This window comes from Stegastes partitus, unplaced genomic scaffold, assembly GCF_000690725.1.
Source record: "Stegastes partitus isolate 25-593 unplaced genomic scaffold, Stegastes_partitus-1.0.2 Scaffold596, whole genome shotgun sequence".
In the NCBI taxonomy this organism is placed as follows: domain Eukaryota; kingdom Metazoa; phylum Chordata; class Actinopteri; family Pomacentridae; genus Stegastes; species Stegastes partitus.
In genome coordinates, this window is record NW_007578327.1 from 56,541 (window position 1) to 76,022 (window position 19,482).

The window sequence follows — 19,482 nt, forward strand, 5'->3', positions numbered from 1 at the left end:
ATCTAATCTATATTTGATCAGTTAGAAATTTGCTGAAATGAAACCATGTGAGAAGTTTAGAAGGAAAAAGAAACTACTATCACAACATCTGAAATGTGACATCCAGCCACACACTGCTTTTGCTGAGACATCAAGAGCCAAAAAGTTTGGAAACCTCTGGTTTATTCTTTGACAATGTGCTTAATTTTAATATATTGTCATATAATCCATTGTGTAAAACCTTCAATCTAAATATGCCAAATAAATGCAGTGGATTTGAAATATAAGCAGCATATAACTGAACCATTCAAGTTGAGTGGAAGTGCCTCAAAACAGTACTTAAGTGCAGTAGTTGAGTAAATCTACTCGGTTACCTTCCACCGCTGTAGGCCGGTGTTTGATGTACAACTACAAGGACCATGATGCATTGCGGTCGAAACAGTCATTATCATGACACATCTTCAACATAAGGAAAAGCTTCCTCTGTGGAAGCGTTTTATTTGCTAACCTTGGGGGAGAGGGTGGCTCCTTCTCGTGGTTAGCATTTCGAGACGTAAACAGACACCTCCTCGTCTCGGCCAGCAGAGACTGTCGGGGCGCTGCATGTTTGTCATAAGTGATCCGCAGCTGGCTTCGTAGCTCTGAAGCTAAAGGAGAGCGCTGCACAAGCTAGCGCGCGCTAACGCTAGCTAAACTGAGGGAGTCCGTAACGCTGGACGGCTAACGGTGCATTCACCGAAGACGGCAGCTCAGAGGAGGAACTATTGGCGCTACAGCTACAGGATATGTGACACGTTAGCCGCACAGAGTAAGTAGCTAATTACTTCGTCCGCCTCTTGTCTCGGTGTCTCCTTCATGAACTGCTGCTGGCTAGCTAAACTTGACAGCTAAGTTAGCGTCACGGCTCGAGGGTTTAATAACGTGTAGCTCATGTATGAAGCTTCAGGCAGTGTGCTAATTGCGTTGTTTCAGCTAAACGGGTGACACAACGTAGGTCAGATGTGTTGTCAGCGGCTGTTTCATTGCCCTGGCGTGTGAAACGCTATCACGTGAGTTGCCACAACACAGGAAACATAAGTTAGCCCTCATTTTCTTCAACTTTGCGTATTTAATACCCTACCGTTACCGCTACACTTGAGCTACTCTGACACTGAAGGACTCTTATTTCGTGTTGTAAGTGCCATAACTGACTCTTGTTAATGCTAACAGCTAGCTAACACTTTAACAATATACTTTGCGCCCAAAAAGGGGACATCAGTTTTTTTTTTCCCCCAGACATGTGATTTGGATTTACAGTGTTTATTCTGTTTGTTTCTTAAATTGGCTGAAGTTTAGTTGGACTGAAATGTGCAGGACAAGTTTTCACCTAAGTGGATTAACCGGGTTTTCTGTGTTGTAGTAAGGTGTAAGCCTGCACCTTGGTGACCCGTTTGGCAGACTGACACCTGCTCTGCACCCTCTCAATAATGGCCTTTTGTATTCATTTGCTGCCAGCATGTAGAGGTTAAAAAAACTGCAGTTTTCAAACGCATGTTCCTCTGTTGTTGTCACTTCAGTATCTCTATAGGAATTATAACAAGTTTGAGTTTTGAGGATAGACTTTGCAGGTGAATAGGGCAGATTTATCAACCACCATGAAACTCCCCCAGGCACTTATTTACAATGAGACAATGCCCTTTTGTATTGCAACTCTTCAATAGGATTACATTTGCAAATGAAGCATTATGTAATTCCAAATTTGCATCAGTTTGTCGAACATTTTATATTTGATTTTGTTGACATGTTGCAGTCAAAGTGGATGTTGAATATCTCTTTATAGCACTTCCTTAATCAGTCGACAGACAGAACAGATATGAATTGTCTTTAGGAATAAACTGTTCTCTGAGTCGGGCTATGGCTGATATATGGTCAAACATTTTTGGTATAACCTTAATAATGTAGATGGGAATACAAGGGCTGCAAGGTGGAGTGGTGGTTAGCACCGTCGCAGCAAGAAGGTCACCGGTTCGCGTCCTAGTGAGGACACCCGGGATCTTTCTACGTGGAGTTTGCATGTTCTCCCCGTGCAGCGTGGGTTCTCTCTGGGTTCTCCGGCTTCCTCCCACACAGTCCAAAACATGCTGAGGTTAATTGGTGATTCTAAATTGTCCGTAGGTGTGAATGTGAGTGTGCTTGGTTGTCTGTCTCTAAGTGTAGCCCTGTGATAGACTGGTTTGTCAAGGGGGTCTACTGCCTTCACCCTGAGTCAGCTGGGATAGACTCCAGCCCCCCACGACCCTAGTGGGGATTAAGCGGGGTATAGATGATGGATGGAAATAGAAGTGGAAAGTTTGGTGTATGTAAATGCAACTTAAGAGAAATGGAAACGCATAGAAGGCCTTTAGAGATATCTATTATCGTTGATATCTGATATCTAAATGCAAACTGCAGTCAGACAAATGTGTAATCTGGATGTTTTGTCTCCACTAGTTTGACAGAACACATGTTATAGAAGCAAATTATCCCAAACTCAAAATGTAACTGGTGCATGAAAAAGCTTCTTTTTTTTTTTCCTGTAGTTTATCGCTTTAATAACTTTGAATCATTCTAAAACACTGTCTGATGGTGTAACTGTCTTCGAGTGTGTTTTCGGTTGTCAAAAAGAGTCATACATTTGTGTTTTGTTTTTTTTTGTTCAATGTGCAGTGTCAGTTATGCACCAATATGCATTCATGACAACAGTGCACTCTCATTGAGATGAACTGCACTCCCAGAGATAATGTGACATTGAACTTGAACAGAGTCAGCTACGACAGCATCACCTTGATTGTCCCGTGTCCCTTTTCAGGCACTGTGAGAGCTCCATTTATATTCACAGCACTAGTTTCTATCAGTCCTGGTCGTCACTCCAGTTCCTGTACATGCTGAATAGTTTGTCAGTAATCAAGCAGACTGAATGTATTTTTCAGAGAAAAAACTCTTTTAAAACAGCTGACACAATTAATGGTATGCATTTTAAACTCAGAGAGAAGTCAGCAGGTTTGAAAGAGCTTTGATGACAAAATGCATTGGTCATCTGTCTATTTGCTAAAAAGGTTTAAACCCTTGATGCTTATTTGTATATTACCTGTATAATTTGTGCATCAGAGTCCCTTTTTGGACTTAAGAACAATGTTTGAATAATATGGTTCAACAGAAAGCATTTGGAGATCGTTTGTTTCCTCCTTGGTACCATTACAAGGGCTGAGTATTAAATGAATTTGCAGTCAATATCCCGGAGTCCGTAATATGCTTTAGGCTTGATGCTTACCGAAATCACAAATCCTCTGTTAACATACTTCCCTTCTCCTCTAACAGCAAGTCTCCGATGACACTGCTGTAAAATTACAGGCCACGGGCAAAGATGTACACATCCTTCCCTTGGTTTCCCGTGAATCTCACCTGGAGTGGGAGGGTTTTGTGAAGAAGGCGAGAGGAGGAAGGAAGATACGTGGACTGTAAACCGGAGTCATGAATCTCCATCAGGTCCTCACGGGGGCTGTCAACCCGGGGGACAACTGTTTCTCTGTCGGGAGCGTCAACAATGTGCCATTCACGGTAAGATATTTCAAGCTGTGGAAATATTTCCCTCTCAGCATTTTAGGAGCTCTGATTCTTGGGGGGTGGAAAAGTGAATTTTTTACTAAGCTGAATGGATTTTTGTTCATTGTATTGAGCAAACAAACACCGATGCTGCTGAAAAACTGTTATGTTAAGTAAAAGGGCAGCAAACCGAGGATTATATTTGAACAGTGGGCTTTCTTTTTTTATAGCAGATGTTTTTGACTTAGTCTGGAAAGCACCGGTTCCGTTTTCTGCAGGAAGTACTTTGTTAGGACTTTATTACATGCCTGAAATACAAAACCAGTACATCTGAATGCAAACTCAATGACATACTGCTTTCCATGCTATTCAGAGAGGGGATCAATAGGAGAACCCATTTGTGTCCTCTTCTGAAGGGGACACGGTCGCGGTGAATCATGGCTCATGTGAGGATTTTCCTTTTAGAGAGCCACAGAAATAGAGCTTTACAATTCTGATCTTATCTGTTTGTACTCCAGAGCTGTCATGTGGTGGCATGTTGATGCATTGACACTGCTACCAGGACAAGTGCAGTTCAAGTGACCCTTAATGCAATTCTCTCTGGATGAGTGTCATCTTCATCTCTCTTAACGTCCCTTGCTGCCTCTGCGTCTCTTGACAGGCCTATGCATCAGGTTGCGATGTGGTGATTTTGGGCAGTGATTTTGAGCGACTGCAGATCATCCCAGGGGCGAAGCATGGCAACATCCAGGTCGGCTGTGTCGACTGCTCGCTGCAGGGTGGACAGGTAAGAGTCATCGAGTTGTCTCCTGTCTTACTGTGTCCTCAGACTGATCTGGATATTTCACTGCAGTTTAAGTTACGGTCGATATATATAAAAAAATGTCCCAATAATCACACGGAAAGCAAATCCCACTGAAAATATTTGAATAGAAAAATGAAGGACAGTGTTGCGCTTTCATTTATTTCATCGGCAAATCGACTAATTGTGAAAATAAGTACAAGATTAATCATCAGTTTAGTGCTAGTTGCAGCTCTAAGTACAATTATAATGGAACGTATTTAAACCATACCCTTAACACCATCCTCTTGTTTGACTGAGAGCAAACTATAATTAAGGGTGGCTCAAAGAAAGAGATAATTATCAATCACTTCCCCAACTAATTAACTCAGTAACTTCACCCTCATGTTGAGCTTAAATTAAATATAAAAAGCAGAGGACATCTACGGTTCTGCTGGTAGGGAACCTCAGGTCACAGTTCAGTGTCAGTGAAACTGATCCGATCCAAATTTTAATTAAAATGCCCACAACTCTTTTCAGATTTTCTCCTAGATTACCTATTACTTCTTTCACACAGCACATTAGTGGCAAGCGCTGTTGTCGCCTTATTAAGTGCTGGCAGCTCCTGCTGTCAGGAAAGACATTTGTTGGCAACATCAAAGGGTGGTTTAATGAACTTGAGCTTCCAGTCATCAAGTCTAAGTGAAGAGAAAAATCACCCGGTACAGCGAGGAGTGGTACAGCAGGCACATTCACTGTTCTCCCTGACAGTCCCTTCAAAGCTGGAGTGGAGGACTTTAACATATAAATGAATGTCCATCACTTCAAGCCGTTGTCCACCGAGTTCACACAACGCTGATTGAGCCTATCCATGCCAGAGTTGTTTTAAGTGTGTAAAAAAAGATCCTATGTTTTTATAATTTACATTTGAAGGAGGAAAAAAGATTTGTCAATATGTGTCAAAGTTATTTAATGTAGTCCTGTTGTTTCTCGATGAGTTCCACATTTCACTTGTGGCACAGAGACAATCTGAACTCTATGTTAGATATAGGTTACAGTTTATTGTCTTTTATTAGCTTTGATCACCAATGCAGTACTGGATCTGAGATTTTTCCCTGTTTTGGCAGCACTGCGAGCTGCAAGGTGGTTGCATATTCTCCCAGTGCAGTGTGGGCTCTGTCCAGGTTCTCCGGCTTCCTCCCACAAGGTCCAAAAACATGTTGAGGTTAATTGGTGATTCTAAATTGTCCTAAATTGAATGTGAGTGTGCTTGGTTGTCTGTCTCTAAGTGTAGCCCTGTGAAAGACTGGTTACCTGTCCAGGTGGGATAGGCTCCAGCCCCCCACGACCCTAGTGAGGATTAAGGGATGGATGGATGGAAGGAAGTTGGTACAGACATCAGTTTAGTTGCAAAATTTCCTGGTAGCAACAAAAAGAATTCTAAAAAATATTTTAATTTACCAAAAGCTTTTACTATCCTTGGAATTTGTTGTTTCATGTTATGATTCAACCTTTACAAAATTCATGATGTTTAAATTTTTTTTTTTTAAACTGAGTGAAAGAAAAACCTTGAAGCGAGTTTCGGCACACAGCTCGTCACATGTTTACAGAAGTTGACCTTCTCTTAGTCCTTATACAGGCTGTTTGAGTGGGGTCAGTGTTTTATTGTGGTATTTTTTAACAGTGAGCCACTTCTATTCCAATTTTCTGAAAACTTTGTAAATTCTTACCAACTTTATCTCAGCAGTTGACCCTCCTGGATGTTGTGTGAATATACAAGGCTGTATTTATAAAAAAAAAAAAAACTGCTGGATGTTTTTCTTTTCTTTCTTTTCACAAAATATATTCCTTAATTCTTCAGTGGCAATGATTACAAGCAATATGTACATGTATACACTAACACTTCTGTACTTCTCAAGTAGTCTATCCTTAATTATTACGACGTGGTACTCACAATTCCAGTTTGAGCAACAGTGCTGTGTTTAATACAAAACGCGAATTCCACGATTGCTGCATCTGCATGAACTTGATAATAAAGGCAGGCACAATCTAGGATTATTTTTTTATTTTACTGTGAGGGTCTTGTTAAAACAGCTTTATTGATATTTTAAAATAAATGTAAAAAATTGCTCGCTCAATCCTTACCACTCACCACTCCCCTCATGTGATGTTTAATCCAATTCACTTGGCCCAGAACTACCCTCACATGCCTGCAGCATGGTCCAGCCTCTGTTTAAGCATGCTAAGTCGGTATGCTTGCCAGTTCCACTTCATTGCCCTCTGCACGCCGTGATATTTGCAATGCATTCAGTTTACACACTACACCCTGTGTTGCTCGTACTTTAAGGGTTGTGTCGCTTCAGATGCATTTGGTAAGGGCTGATGATCTGCTGCTCTGAAACATGCATCTTCCCACTTCATTACATCAAATTGTTTATAACTGAAGAATACCACATTAGTTTGAGACACTTCTGAAGTGCCTTGCATCAGGTCGTAGATCTCTTTAGGAATCAAAACAAAGTCGTACAGAATGGACGTAGAACAGGCCGCCGCTGTCAGTAGGAGGGCAGTGGCATTAAGTCAACATTTACCAACTGTAACATCATTGCTCTTTCTGCTTCAGTCAAAATGGTTTCACTGGAGTTTTTATATGACTGCTGAAATATTCTTACAGCATAATGCAATCTCGAAACCTCTCTTGGGATTTTTTGAAAATGAGAACAAAGAATAGTCATCATTGCAACCACATAGAAGAAGCTGTTTTGTTTCTTAACATACATTTGTTCCTTCTTTTGTTTCTTTATTTATTTTCTGCACTAGATCTTTAGTATGTCTCTACAGCACAAGCATGTGACCCTTTACTGAAATCTGATTACATTTTTATTAAATGTGAACTTGGTTTTACTGAATATGGATGCATGTCTTGGAAAAAAAGAAGCATGTGTTTTCCTTTGTCTCAGCCGTTGTCTGTCTGTCTGGAAGGGTTTCCATGTGATCACGCTCGATGGTTTGTATGCGTGTGTGTGCATTTGTAGATGTGCATGCTTACACATGCTCATGTGATTCACTTCTGTCATTCTTTGACAGGAAGCGTATTATTTACCCACGGCTTCTATCGCTGTCAGAGAAATTTCACCCATTCTTTAAGTTTAACAGTGTGACCGTGGCTCCCGTGGAGAGCATCTGAGCATGTAGCCCTACATGAATGAGAAGTGTGCATATGTAGACAAGTCAGTGCTGACTCAACACTGGATTGTTGGAGGCTCAAGGTGTTGTTGGTGTGTCATCGAGGAGCCACACTCATTTAGTCTTGAGACATGTCGCGGTTTCTGGAGTGGATTATACATGTTTTTGTTTGCTCCCAAACAGGACCTTTAGTAAAGATCTACTAAGGATAAACGGTCATTGTTTATTTCCTAAAATGTCAAAAACGAGGCTTTTTTCCCCCCGACAAGTAACATGAGTTTGAAGGCAGCTTTAACACAGGCTGTTTAAGTCTGTCACATGAACTTACAGTTAATTTGCCTGAAATCAAATAGAATTGTCAATTTGTTCCAGCCCGTTTCAACCTAAAATTGAATATCTGAATGAGTCGACTCAGGGGGAAGGGACAGATTTAAAGGTCTGGATCCAGGCAAGCAGTTGGTATTGTTGTATATGAGAGCTGGAATTTGCTTTATGGAATAATATGTAATTCTTGCAAATATTTTTCCAGTGATCCTTTTTCATTCTTTGTCTTAATATCTAACATATTGCCTTTTGCTGCTTTTGTCTTGTCAGATTGCAGCTTCCTATGGAAGCATCGTGTGTGTCTTTGAGCCTGTTCAGCACCCGGATCAGAAGGACACCTCGTTGACTGTGAGTCGAGCACATTATTTTCCAGTCACAGTCCAGTCATGCATGTGTTGAGGTCGACAGAAACCGGAAACCTTGTCTTTCTGCTGAAGCTCTCACAATATTTGGAATACAGCAGAATATTGTTCCTCCACAAACACTAGAATAAAGCGCTGCATTGAAAGTCTCCAGGGAGGAGCAAATATATCAGACACACATCCACATTCTTGCTAAAATGTGTATATTGTGTAAATAATTGTGTGAATCTTGCAGTCATTGTCATTTCTACGATTCATTTGTGTTTTATAGTCTGTGCAGGAATTTGAAATGTTGGAGCTGAACAGCCTCCTGTTGTCAGAAAGGTCAAAGAATAGTCATAAGAAATGGAAGGAATGTGTGCCATCGTAGACATACCCAGGGCCTCTTTCATTGCAGATGTTTCCCTGGAGTTAAATCGTTTTCCATGTGGCCTGTTTACATGTGACTCACATGAAAGCGGCTTCGCTGGTGGTTCTTGTAGCTACACGTATTGTAAAGAACTAGGTGACAGAAGGAAACTACTTTTTTCAGGGTGATTCTATTAATAACAATTAATTGTTGTGTTTATTTGTTCTGTGCAGAAATTGAACTGCCAATGGCAGAAGACTGGTCAGTTTGTATTACAGTCTATGGTACGGAACCTGGCCTGGCACCCCACAGGTACGTTGATGCATTTCTTGTCCTGAATCTAACACAAACAAACAAAACAAAAAAAAAACGAATTGGTTGGTACTGTAATTCGTATATGTCAATATAAATACATATATGTGTCTCTCTTGCAGTATATAGATTCATGTTTCGTTTTTTAAAACAAATATTTGATGGTAACGGTCCTGAAAGAGACGTTGTTCTTGTGTATCCAGGCAGCACTCTCCTGACAGGCTCTAATAGCCTCCAGTTGTGGTCTAATGCTAATGGAGTCAAAGATGAAGCTGAAGAAACGGAGCAGCAGACAAAAATGACCATCAGAGACTCTCGCTCTGCCTGGAGGTGCATCTGGGAGAGCAAGTAAGAGCTGAGAAGTTCAATATCTTTACACAATGCTGCCACTCGCTAAAACTTTAGGATTGTGAGTTTAATTGCTTTTATTTGTTTTTGAAAGAAAGGATTTTTAACAAAATGTTAGATTTCACAAACACTTAAACAGGATAACTTGTTACATTATCAATACTGTTTTTAGTCGCACATTAAATAGACAATTTACTAAATTTAGCTAGTAAAGCTCTTTCCATATTCCAATACTCATCTCAGTGACTGTAGTCACTCAGCTTACTGTATTCTGTCTTTCACTGTTGCTAATTATGTATGAAAAGACTACAGACTTAGTATTATTAGGTTTTGAAGTTAATGTATTTGTATTTTTTCCTCTGAAGGACCGCGTCTTCAGTCAGTCTAATGAAGTTCTCTCCCGACGGGGAATTCTTTGCCACGGCTGGGCAGGTAAGCAGCTTTTTCCGAGAGTTGCTAAACCTGTATGGATTCAGATGCAAAGAAGGGTGTGAAAGTCAAGCTCGTTTCCCTTCATTTATTCACTTTGACAAACCCAAACCATTTAATCTCGGGTGTAACTGTAAAGTAATTGACCAGCAGCTGTTACCTTGTGGTGTGACTACATCTGAATGGTTTCAACGCTTCAACCCTGTGTGTCTCTCCTTTCTCAGGATGACTGCCTAGTAAAGGTCTGGTACAGCACCAGTAAGTGGAAGTCAGGTGTTTCCAGACTTTTTACACCTCCAGACCCCAGTGTGACTGTCCAGGGCGAGCTGGCCTTCTCCTTCGTCTACCTGGCCCATCCCCGCTCTGTGACTGGTTTCTCTTGGAGGAAGACCAGCAAGTACATGCCACGGTACGGACACAGCTTCACCCGTCAGGAGCCGTGATTAATTTTCTCAGCTGGTGGCCCAATCTCACACATCTATGCAGAACAATACGGGATAAAACACAAGTAAACAAACGTGGTTAGTTTTCAGTGTTTGACCATAGCAGTAGGTTGGTTACACAGCAGCAGCAATATCCTTTTTCCACAACCTGTTTGGAGCAGCAATTATCTCTGTTTGTTTAGCCGCATGATATACAGTGTGTTTTGGGTTGGGCGATAATGAAGGAGCAAAATTCAAAACCAGTTAAATGCTGAACAGTACGTAACAGGAATATTATTTAGCAAACGACTATGAAAAGAGCAGAGACAGTACGGCGGTGTAATGCTAACTTCTCGCTGAGCTTATTGCTGACACATGTTAGGCTTTTGGAACTGTTGGAATTTGTGATCTGGGCTTTACTGGTATGTTAATGGGATGCCAATAATTAGATGATGACTGATAATGGTTAATAGAATAACACTGTCTTATACTGCAAACAAGTACATCCTGTTCCGTAACGATGGATTAAGACAAGATTAGATTAATTTCATTATCACCAGTTCTGCTACAACTTTGCTTGTTATGCTTCATATTTGACATTTAGCTTACTTCTCAGCATGTTATTATTTCTCTGACCTGCTGTTGCATAGTACTATCAGCACTAAATGATTAACGCAGTCACGAGAAGTTCTGTTCCTTCCAGCGGACCTCAGCGTAAACCTATCGCTATTATGCTTCCTTATCCACCAATTATTTCCTTCTCATTTCTCCGAGCAGAGGTGCAGTGTGCAATGTTCTGCTCACCTGCTGTAAGGACAGCGTGTGTCGGCTCTGGGCAGAGACGCTGTTGCCAGGTGACAGCCTCCTCTCCGGTCACCATAACAACCACACTTCTGGCCAACACGGCGAAATGCAGAAATGTGCCGGGCCCTCGAGGAAAAGCACCTGCAATGGGAAGACACAAGGACGAACAGCACAAGAAGTAGGCAACCTCAATGTTTTTGCTTAAAACTTGTTTATTTAGGCACACCGAGCTGAAATGTATGCAGTCTAATGCAATAGTACTGCAGTAAATTTAACCTTTGGCTTTTGTCAAAATCATCTTTAGAGAGGTGTTGGTGTTTGGTGCGACTGGTGATTCTTGTTTTTTTTCTTTTTTTTACACTTATAATATAAATTTCGGTGGACAAAATATAACACAGTTTAATTCAACAGCACTGTCAGCGTATCCGGCAAACTTACCATCGTTACTGTGCGTCACTTCCTAAATATACATTCCGTCGAGCATCGTAATCTGACTTTCTGGCAAACGGATGGGTACAGTTTGAAGACCAGCCACCTTAAAGCACTGTGCCAGCAAATCTGCGTTTGCTGACAACAAGCAAAACTTATTTATTAGTGAAGCTGTATCGCAGTGAGTGTATATAGCCAATAATTTGGATACAGAATTCAAAAAGAAATGCCCTTATTTAATTATTTTCCTAGCCAAAAATAAATGGCACAAACGCTGTGATCGTGGTTTGTCCCATTTGCTCTGAAATGAAGGCCAGATTATTGTTTTTTTTTTTTTCTGTGTAACGCCAGGGTATTGCAGAGATGAGGGGGAAAAGAGCAAAGGGAGGGCGAGAAATTATAAAACAACACGGAGAAAGGAGATAGAAAACAACAGCGACTTAGTGGAGTTAAAAGGAAAAAATTAATTGGCTGAGACATGAAGATGGTTTTTCGGAGCTTTGTAGAGCTTAAGACGAACGTCAGGGACGAATACTCGCCTCCTTTCTGTAATATGTGTAACACCCAGAAATTCTAACTTTGACTTCTGCTTGTTGGTTTTTTTTTTCTAGTTCAGTTTGCTGTTGCGAGGTCAGGTTTTTAATAGTCGTGTCTCCTGTTTGAAGTGACCTTGGTCGTCGCAGCCTAACCCCTGTGGGCTTCAGGAACAATACCAACATCCATTTCAATTTGGACATTTAAATGGTTATGGCTTTCACTGGGACTAACAGAGCTCAGGGCACATTAGATTACAGGATAAATAGGTATGCAAATGACTCAACTGTGCCTTGAGGAGAGTCGGTAAGAGTACCTGCGTGGAATTATTCATTACAAAATCACAGACAGCGCTGCGTGATGTGGCCTGTGTTAAGTCTGGGGTAATTCTCTCCCTTTTGAATGGATGGACAGCACTAAGGTTGACCCATTTTAAACTGAATTTGTAATATGATGCCTCAAGGTGACGACAAAAGTACAACATTTCTGGCAAAATCAGTGACGTTAATTAAGAACCTGGAGGAGACGGCGATTGGTCCAAAATCAAATATGTCTACCTACATCTTTTAGAAGTTTGTGTTTCTGCGTTGCACACACACGTTCGGCACATTCGTACTCAAACGGTGAGTTAATGCGCAATTTTCCACAATATGTAGCAAATGAGCTCTTTGCAGATGTTATGAGCTCAGACGTCTCAATAACACTTGTAGTCATGCAGCTCTTAAAGTACTTATTCTGCACCAGGGAGTCGACATGAAAATGGTTATCTTGTGAAATATTCTTTATAAATGTAAAGTTGCTCCACTTTAAAATTCTTGGCTGTCGTATTAGATTGATGTTTACTTTGAACATTCACAGAAGCTCAAGTCTGGCTCCGTAGGTCTTTGCACATTGCTGGGAAACATCCGAATAAACCCAAATTACATAACCTACCCATCTCTCTCTCTCAGTCACTCTTCCATGCTGCCTGTCTCTGTGTGGCTCCGTTTTTTTTATTTTTTTATAGACAAATTGGGCAGTTAACTTAAATGCTGTTTAAACGTCAATAACATTAAATTAAATCTCAATCCCTAAGGGAAACATCTGTTCACCGATGCCGAGCAGCTCGGCGCAGGCAGGTAGGAGAGTCGTGAAGCCTCGTTAGTAATTCACATCAACCCTCAAAAGTGGCTTTAATCTGCATTGTGTCGAGCTGAAAGGGGCGACGGGGACGTATGGCGCTTCGCTTCCCTTGTTTTCAAGTTATATAAGAAGCTCTAAATCTCTGGTGATTACGATCTCAGTGCCTCTGTGACATACATACACTTTTAAGTGATGATAAAAACACACAGATCAGCTCAAGGCAGAGTTTAGTCATAAATTCAATTTCTGCAACCATAGAATTAACTTAATTAACAAATGTTTTCCTTACAGTTGAATTTTCAAGAGTCGTGGCACTCCTCCTTTCACCGGGACATACCTCTGCCCTCTCTGACCGGCTGCCTGCCTCACCACCAGAGCCGACACTATAACCACAAGAGGAGCAGCAACAACATACCCCATGCCAACGCTCTCTGCCACTTCCACATCGCTGCCAGCATCAACCCTGCCACAGGTTGGGCAAACACATAACTTCCTAATTAGTCTGTGGAGTGTTATCACCAGAATCTTGTCGAACAGTTTCTTCAAATTTAGTGAAGAATTTGAAGATCATACAAAGAAGACCGCCTGCAGCATAGAAGTGTAGTTAGTCCTGAGAATACCCTTGAGGACTGAGGGCCTCACCTCTGTGTTTATTAAAATGTTGCTATTAGTTTTGTATATTTGCTGAGGTTGTTTGTTTGTCATCCCATTTCGCTTTTGTGCTTAGTAAGAGCTACGCGGACAAACTGAGCGTTTCATTTTGTTCCTCTCTGTTGATCAGAGTCAGGGCAACATCTTGTAGATTGTCTCAGCCTTGACGCTCAGAGGTCCTTTATGATTATCTGTTTGTTTTAGAATGCTAAATCATATTTGTATTCATGAGAGTTAATTTGCTGCGGCAGATGTGTTTTTATCCTGCTTGTCCACAGCCCAGCATAATGTAAATTTCTGTCGCTCGTTCTTTTTTCAAATTGTTATGACATGTTTATTACCTTATTACTTTTCACAGACATTCCTCTACTGCCCTCCATCTCCTCTCTGAACGCTACGGACGACGAGGAACCCGGGGGTCCGTTTACTGTCCACTGGCTCAACAACAAAGAGCTTCATTTCACTTTAGCCATGGAGGTCTTCCTGCAGCAGCTCAGAGGGAGTCTGGAACAGCAGAATGAATGCTCTAATGAAGGTACAGAAACAAAAAAACAACACTGTCAAAAAGAAAGCCCAATCTGAAAGTCAGACCTCTGCACATTCTCGGTTACTATAATTTGCATTCTTTTCCAGACCCCGAGGATGAAGATAACTTTGAAGACGATAATAGCAGCAGGCCAAGTGACCCCCAAGGACTGGAGGCTGTGGAGCTTCCTCTGGCGGCGGTGGAGCACCAGGTGGATGTGCTATTAGAGGAGTGGAACAAAGGGGCCGACATGCTGTTCAGCATTCATCCCATGGACGGCTCTTTGTTGGTCTGGCATGTGGACTGGTTGGATGAATATCAGCCGGGCATGTTCAGGCAAGCTCAGGTACTGGATGATGCAATTAATGTATAACAATTAAATGTTATTAGTTCATTCATTGTTTTATATTGATGCGGGCGTATTCCTTCGACGTTAAGCTGCCTGCAAATATGAATAATCTCTCTCTCTTTATTAATTTGTACTGTCCTGTTTCAAAGGTTAATAATGAAATATAGGGACACAGATGCAACACTAAAGCAAATATTGATTGCGTTTTACTTTCCAGATTTAATGAGCACTGCAACATTAAGCAGGCTTTCCCTTGGTCACTCTTTCATGTGATCTGTTTGTGTTTTCAAGACGTACTTCCGGGGGCAAAACAGAAATTTATCATCTCAATAAGGCGGTGAATCATTTAGACAGCCGTGATGGTGTTGCTGTTCAAATGGCTTCTCAACCATCCGTTCAGACAATTATATTATAATTATGTGTGACTTCATATCAAATTCAAAAGAGCTTTGGTGCATTTTTATTAGCGGTTAAAAAAATAATGAGAACTGCATGACAGTGCAAAGCAGTCAGTCAGTCAGGCAAAGCAACTAAAAGAATCTCCAGTTTCATTGGCATTCAGATTGATTAAGCCTTGGTGCTTTAATTAGTTAAAGCAGACAGTATTGTGGTTTCAGAATTAGCATAAGTATTGTTGAACATTAATTCTGTTTTACATATATGAAGGGAGCAAGTGAAGAAGGCCGCATCCCTCGAGTCTCCACTCCTGCCTTTGTGACTCAGTTAATTTTAGGAAGTCACTTGTCACGCACCTTATGAATGGAGATGAGAAAAATGTCAGTCCTTTGTTTTAAGCAAACCAATTTGCTAATGATCTTCAGTGTCATCTTGTGTTGGTTCAATTTTGTCCGTTTCATGAATTCTTATATTTTCTTGACTGGGTCCTTGTAACTAAATCAAAGCTGTAAGTTTTAGGTTCCGTTTTATATGATGTCTGTCTTTCTTTCTCAGGTGTCGTTTGTGTCCCGTATCCCTGTAGCGTTCCCCACAGGGGACGCCATCTCCCTGAGCCACAGTGTGGTTATGTATGCCTGTAACAAGAATGTGGATCTGGCTATCCAACATGGCAGACAGCGACCACCCGGGAGCACGCTGCCTCAAACCAAATCTGCCCTAATAAGCTATGGAGGTCATGGAAAAGCTGCAGCCAGCAGTAGTCTTCGACTAAGCATTTTCACCCCCAATGTGCTTATGATCTCCAAACATGCTGATGGCTCTCTAAATCAGTGGGCAGTCAGCTTCGCAGAGGACTCTGCTTTCTCCACTGTGCTCAGTGTCTCTCACAAGTCACGGTACTGTGGCCACCGCTTCCACCTCAATGACCTGGCCTGTCACTCATTGCTCCCTCTCCTCCTCACCACCTCACACCACAATGCCTTGAGGACGCCAGACGCAGACAACATCCTGGCTCCTCCGGAAGCCTGCCCCTCTGGCTTCTCTCATACCACATCTCTGTCCCGCGGGTCACGGCCCAGTCGGGTGTCCCTGGGTGCAGTCTCCCAGGATCCCAATGCAATTTACAGTGAGCTGATTTTGTGGAGAGTGGACCCCGTCGGCCCACTGTCTTTGTCAGGCGGGGTCTCGGAGCTAGCGAGAATCAATTCTCTCCATGCATCAGCGTTCGCTAATGTAGCCTGGCTACCCACGCTCATACCCAGCAGCTGTTTGGGTGAGAGAACATTTTTATTGTTTGCAGATTACTGAGTACTTTCTTTTGTGTGGCTGTAATAATCGGCCATTGTTGCGAGCACAGCTTCATTTTCACAATTCCCTGTGTTTACCAAACAGTTTTTGAGTTAAGGAAATATATTTCTGAATAATTAATTATGACCAAATGAGACTAGCTTTGGGACCTCAAAACTGCATGTACATAATTTTTAGACCATTTTTTGAGTCCACTTTACCCTCATTTGTGTGTAAATATATAAGAAGTAGCTCCTGTGCAAGCAACTCATTTTAACAAAACTCATGAAGGCTCCAATTTCCAAATCATTTCCTCCCAGTAGAATGTATATATAGTCTCTGTGAGTTTATAACTGCAGATATTTGCTGACTTTATAGCAGGAGTGTTTATCAAATTTAAGGCGTCTCAGTATAATGGCAGATAACGTTCACTTCTTCCCTCACTCTTTAGGTGCATACTGCAACTCTCCCAGCGCCTGCTTTGTGGCAAGTGACGGTCTGTCACTCAGGCTCTATCAGGCTGTGATTGAAGCTAAGAAACTCCTGAGTGAGCTCTCCAATCCTGAGATATCGGTGAGTCATCAGACAGGTTTCTCCAACAAGTAAATCAACATTTTTTTTTCTATTGCACACCAATAACAACATTGCATTTCTCGCTTTACTGGTATGGAATCAGCAACATGCTTATCAATTTGCCGCCTCATTGTCATCGGTGTTGAACTCGGATGACTACATAAAAGCACAATTCAGTTAAAATAAGTCAAATGGCAGCGATGTTTTTAAAAAATATATATATTTCTCTCATTGCATATAAACAGGAAAGTTTTGGGGATATCATGTTATTTGTTGGGCTGTGAGGTGGCTCGGTGGTTAGCACCGTTGCCTCGCAGCTAGAAGGTCGCCGGTTCTCATCCTGGTGAGAACACCCGGGAGATCTTTCTGCGTGGAGTCTCCATGTTCTCCCCGTGCAGCGTGGGTTCTGTCCGGGTTCTCCGGAGTCCAAAAAACATGTTGAGGTTAATTGGTGATTCTAAATTGTCCGTAGGTGTGAATGTGAGTGTGCTTGGTTGTCTGTCTCTAAGTGTAGCCCTGTGATAGACTGGTTACCTGTCCAGGTGAACCTGCCTTCACCCTGAGTCAGCTGGGATAGACTCCAGCCCCCCAGGACCCTAGTGAGGATTAAGTGGTGTATAGATAATGAATGGATGTTATTTGTTAATTACATGCCTGATTATACTGTAAATTTACATGTAATTGTTTCCTTTAATGTTTGTGTCACTTCAGAAATCCGTCGGGGAGGTGTTCAACATCATCAGTCAGCAGTCCACGGCAAAGCCAGGGTGTATTATCGAGCTGGATGCCATCACTGACTTTGTAAGTATACATGAAGCCCAAGAGAGCTGGATTGTATTCGCATGCCAGATAAATTCCACTTGATCTCGCTCTCTCTCTCTGACAATGTCTCTCTGCTGTTAGATGAGGTGATCAAAGTGTTGGAAACTTTTCACCTGAAATGAAACGTATTTCTGAAATACATTTTAAAAAAGCCACAGTTGAAATCTAGACCATTTATAGCACAGAATGTTTTGCGGTAGACTTCTGAGTCTCTGTGAAAGGTCAACCATGGAAAAACAAAAACGGGTGCAGAGCAAATCCTCCCTCATCCCCCTCAGGCGGTTCGTGTGCGAGCGCGTGCGTGCCTATTTGTGTATGTAACAATAACACAGCTTGTGTCTGTGTTGCTGCGTCTGCGTATACCCTCAGCAGTTGATGTAACATGTTTTTCGGTGTCTGCACCTGATTTAGTTTGATAAAAGCTGCTGTTGCTCTCTACAGCAGGGGAAGGAGACCCAGCTCCTGCATGTGTTCGAGGAGGATCTGATCCTCGGCAGTGAGAGAACAGATGCCACACAAGAAACTCCTGATCCTCCTCATAATGGTATAGATATTTTTTTTTGTTACTGTGACACTTTAACATGCGAATATTTTAGAAGCTTAGTAAAAAGCATCTCACAGTTTATTAACATTCTCTGTGTGTTTCCCTGCAGCCTCCAGTCAGCCGGCTTTCTCAGCGCGTTTTTTCCTGGTGGTGGTAGAATTAACCCCAACAGGTCGCTCGGTCCTGCACATGTGGCATCTCCATCTCGCTGCTCGGCCCGTCGCCATGGGTGGGTACTTTGGACAAAAATCTTCAATCAATCAATCAATCAAACTTTATTTATAAAGCACTTTTCATACATGACATGCATCACAAAGTGCTGTACATTGCAGAACACAATCAAGAGGGATCAGGGGATACAAAATAAAATACAAAATAAAATACAAAACACCACCCACCCTCCCAGCCCATATTTACGCTCCCTTTGGACAAAAGATTCTACACTCCTACATCCTAAAGTTCCCAGGATGTAGGAGAGGTTTTCTACCGTCCCGTTTAATCCTTCAGCAAAGAAATGAACGGCAGGACAGTTTTGAGAGAAAGTCACAAGAAGTGGAATCCTGACAAAGTTGTGATTAACTAGCAATAACTCTGCTGGGTTTTTTTTTTAAGCATTTTTGAAATCCAACACTTATTTCCCCATTTTATAATGTGTATAAATCTACACTGATGCTGAGGCACTTATCACCAAACCACACTGTTATGTTCCAAATCTATTTATTTCTTCTTCGCAAAGCTTCTGTTGTTAATATGTCTTGAACTGATGAACAGTATCTGTTGATACTGAGAAGTGTTACAATGTGCTTTCTGGTTTCACTCTGAGCAGATGGTAGTAGATCTACTGCAAAAGTGATTAATAGACTTTTCAAATAATGACTCTAATCCAGTCTGTTATAAAATAATGTAGAAAAAATGAACAATGACTTTGACCAAAAAATTGTCCTGTCTTTTCATAACAGTTTCCTTATGTTTGTGTCCCCACAGAAGAAACCCAGACAAAGAAGGATACCACCACAGCTTCTCCTGTGAACAGCTCGAAGTTTATCTTTGACACAGTCAGCTCTCCAATAACTCAGAAGAGTAAATCCTGCACTTCCAATCTGCAGAGCGCCTGTCGCCTCAGCCTCACAACACACAGGCTGTACAGTCAAGAGATGGCTCTTCCAGAGGGGGTGGAAGCCATCAGTGTCACTCCCTCAGCAGGTGAGGGACAATAAGGACACACGTTTGTATACATTACATGTGGTTGTACTCAGATAAGGCGTTTACTGCTACTCACACAGACTGAAGTGCAATTATTATGGTGCCACTTGAGCTTAATTTCTAAAGAATTGGTTAGCAAATGTTTAAAAACATGGATTGTAAAAGGCTACTGTTCTAAAAAAGATTGGG

The 19,482-nt window shown here is 41.7% G+C and overlaps 1 protein-coding gene across 2 annotated transcripts in view; it reads left to right on the forward strand.

Moving 5' to 3' along the window:
* Positions 1-599: 599 nt before the first annotated feature.
* The window catches only part of dmxl1 (Dmx like 1), a 56,642-nt gene continuing 37,759 nt past the window's right edge, over positions 600-19,482 (forward strand). Inside the window, exons 1-18 of one of the 2 annotated variants that reach the window (XM_008289151.1) lie at positions 600-787; positions 3,316-3,555; positions 4,202-4,327; positions 8,102-8,179; positions 8,776-8,854; positions 9,058-9,202; positions 9,568-9,634; positions 9,856-10,040; positions 10,831-11,035; positions 13,234-13,414; positions 13,952-14,128; positions 14,227-14,465; positions 15,420-16,137; positions 16,603-16,724; positions 17,436-17,525; positions 17,988-18,090; positions 18,200-18,319; positions 19,075-19,293. In XM_008289151.1, coding sequence (XP_008287373.1) covers positions 3,469-3,555; positions 4,202-4,327; positions 8,102-8,179; positions 8,776-8,854; positions 9,058-9,202; positions 9,568-9,634; positions 9,856-10,040; positions 10,831-11,035; positions 13,234-13,414; positions 13,952-14,128; positions 14,227-14,465; positions 15,420-16,137; positions 16,603-16,724; positions 17,436-17,525; positions 17,988-18,090; positions 18,200-18,319; positions 19,075-19,293 — 2,941 coding nt within the window. In that variant the 5' untranslated portion in view covers positions 600-787; positions 3,316-3,468. The remainder of the gene's footprint in view (positions 788-3,315; positions 3,556-4,201; positions 4,328-8,101; positions 8,180-8,775; positions 8,855-9,057; positions 9,203-9,567; positions 9,635-9,855; positions 10,041-10,830; positions 11,036-13,233; positions 13,415-13,951; positions 14,129-14,226; positions 14,466-15,419; positions 16,138-16,602; positions 16,725-17,435; positions 17,526-17,987; positions 18,091-18,199; positions 18,320-19,074; positions 19,294-19,482) is intronic. The other variant, XM_008289152.1, reaches the window with a different exon arrangement.